The sequence below is a fragment of the Nanorana parkeri genome, unplaced genomic scaffold, assembly GCF_000935625.1.
Source record: "Nanorana parkeri isolate BGI_ZX_2015 unplaced genomic scaffold, ASM93562v1 scaffold4788, whole genome shotgun sequence".
In the NCBI taxonomy this organism is placed as follows: domain Eukaryota; kingdom Metazoa; phylum Chordata; class Amphibia; order Anura; family Dicroglossidae; genus Nanorana; species Nanorana parkeri.
In genome coordinates, this window is record NW_017311050.1 from 3,847 (window position 1) to 5,663 (window position 1,817).

General features: G+C 59.1%; 1 protein-coding gene across 1 annotated transcript in view; it reads left to right on the plus strand.

Annotated features, from left to right (window-relative positions):
- The window catches only part of LOC108804018 (claudin-7-like), a 5,369-nt gene extending 3,595 nt beyond the window's left edge, over nt 1-1,774 (plus strand). The window contains exons 2-3 of the mRNA XM_018575788.1: nt 1,284-1,448; nt 1,680-1,774. Coding sequence (XP_018431290.1) covers nt 1,284-1,448; nt 1,680-1,768 — 254 coding nt within the window. The 3' untranslated portion in view covers nt 1,769-1,774. The remainder of the gene's footprint in view (nt 1-1,283; nt 1,449-1,679) is intronic.
- The last annotated feature ends 43 nt before the right edge of the window (nt 1,775-1,817 follow it).

A 1,817-nucleotide genomic window follows, 5' to 3' on the forward strand; every position in this document is an offset into this window, starting at 1 on the left:
CTTCAGGGCTTTCCTTGCTGCTTGGAATGTGATCTGTGGGAAGCGTCCCGCTGTCATCCTCGCCCTTCTGTACGGGGGATCGGGGTGTGGGAGGGCGGTTCGGGGTTTTGGCGCTAAAGCTCCTCTGGCTGAGTTCCCCCCCAAATCTGTGTCCCATCTCAGCCGAGGAGACATGACGGGTCCTCTTGGTGTGGTGATTGGGGACCCTGTCTGCTGGTCTGTGGCCTACAAGTTCTGATTGGCTGCTGTCCTATGAGAGAAGTCCGAGGGCGGCCATTACTGAGCAGGGGGGACGATGCTGGTTGTTGGAAGCGTCCTCTGGCTTCATGACCCAAAGCAATGCCTGAAGTCCTATCCATTGAGTTCAGAGGATCAGCATGACAGCCAGGCACACGGGATTGCTGGAGGGACATTGATGTCCTCGGTGTTCCCTGAGGGAAAGGTTCCATGTCTGGGGGTCCCACGTCCTCTGATCTTCCCTCCCGGCCTATGGAGGTGTATGGCTGCCGCCCATCCTCCACCGGGAATTGCGCTGAGGGTCTCGTGCTGTAATCGGGGACTGAAGAGCCGCCAGACGGGTGGAGCGATCCCTAAGGACTTCACATAGACAGCTCATCGTGTGGTCTGGTGGAGGTTCGCCAACCCCCTCCACTCGGTCCTCATTCAATGAGTGCTCATCATGTGGTCTGGTGGCTCTCCAGTCCCTGATGGTGGAGGTTCCCCAACCCCCTCCACTCGATCCTCATCCAATGAGTGCTCATGTGGTATGGTGGCTCTCCAGTCCCTGATGGTGGCTCTCCAGTCCCTGATGGTGGAGGTTCCCCAACCCCCTCCACTCGATCCTCATCCAATGAGTGCTCATGTGGTATGGTGGCTCTCCAGTCCCTGATGGTGGCTCTCCAGTCCCTGATGGTGGAGGTTCCCCAACCCCCTCCACTCGATCCTCATCCAATGAGTGCTCATGTGGTATGGTGGCTCTCCAGTCCCTGATGGTGGCTCTCCAGTCCCTGATGGTGGAGGTTCCCCAACCCCCTCCACTCGATCCTCATCCAATGAGTGCTCATGTGGTATGGTGACGCTCCAGTCCCGTATGGTGGAGGTTCCCCACCCCCCTCCACTCGGTCCTCATCCAATGAGTGCTCATCATGTGGTCTGGTGGCCCTCCAGTCCCTGATGGCGGAGCTTCCCCTGATCCCCGCGGTAATGTCGTCGCACAGTTTGTCCTGGACAGACCGATGTCTGGAATTGGTGAACGCCTCTAATCCTTTCTCTTCTCTCTGCAGCCTCCCTGCAGGCCACACGCGCTCTCATGGTGGTCTCCATCGTAATCGGGATAGTGGGCGTGGCCATCTCCACCATGGGGATGAAGTGCACCAAATGTGGGGGCGACGACAAGGTGAAGAAGGCGCGGATCGCCATGACTGGTGGCTTTGTCTTGCTGCTGGCGGGTGAGTACCAGGCTGGTGCGAGGGATCTGGTCAGAGGGCGGTACTAGGCTGGCGGGAGGGATCTGGTCAGAGGGCGGTACCAGGCTGGTGGGAGGGATCTGGTCAGAGGGCGGTACCAGGCTGGTGGGAGGGATCTGGTCAGAGGGCGGTACCAGGCTGGTGGGAGGGATCTGGTCAGAGGGCGGTACCAGGCTGGTGGTATACTCAGTACTTTGTGCTTTCCTCCGGCAGGTCTGGCGGCGCTCATAGCGTGCTCCTGGTATGGAAATCAGATCATCCGAGACTTCTACAATCCTCTGACTCCCATCAACACAAAGTAAGTGCCGCTCCCCGGTATTGCCCCCTCCTCTCAGTCCTTCCTCCGCTCCC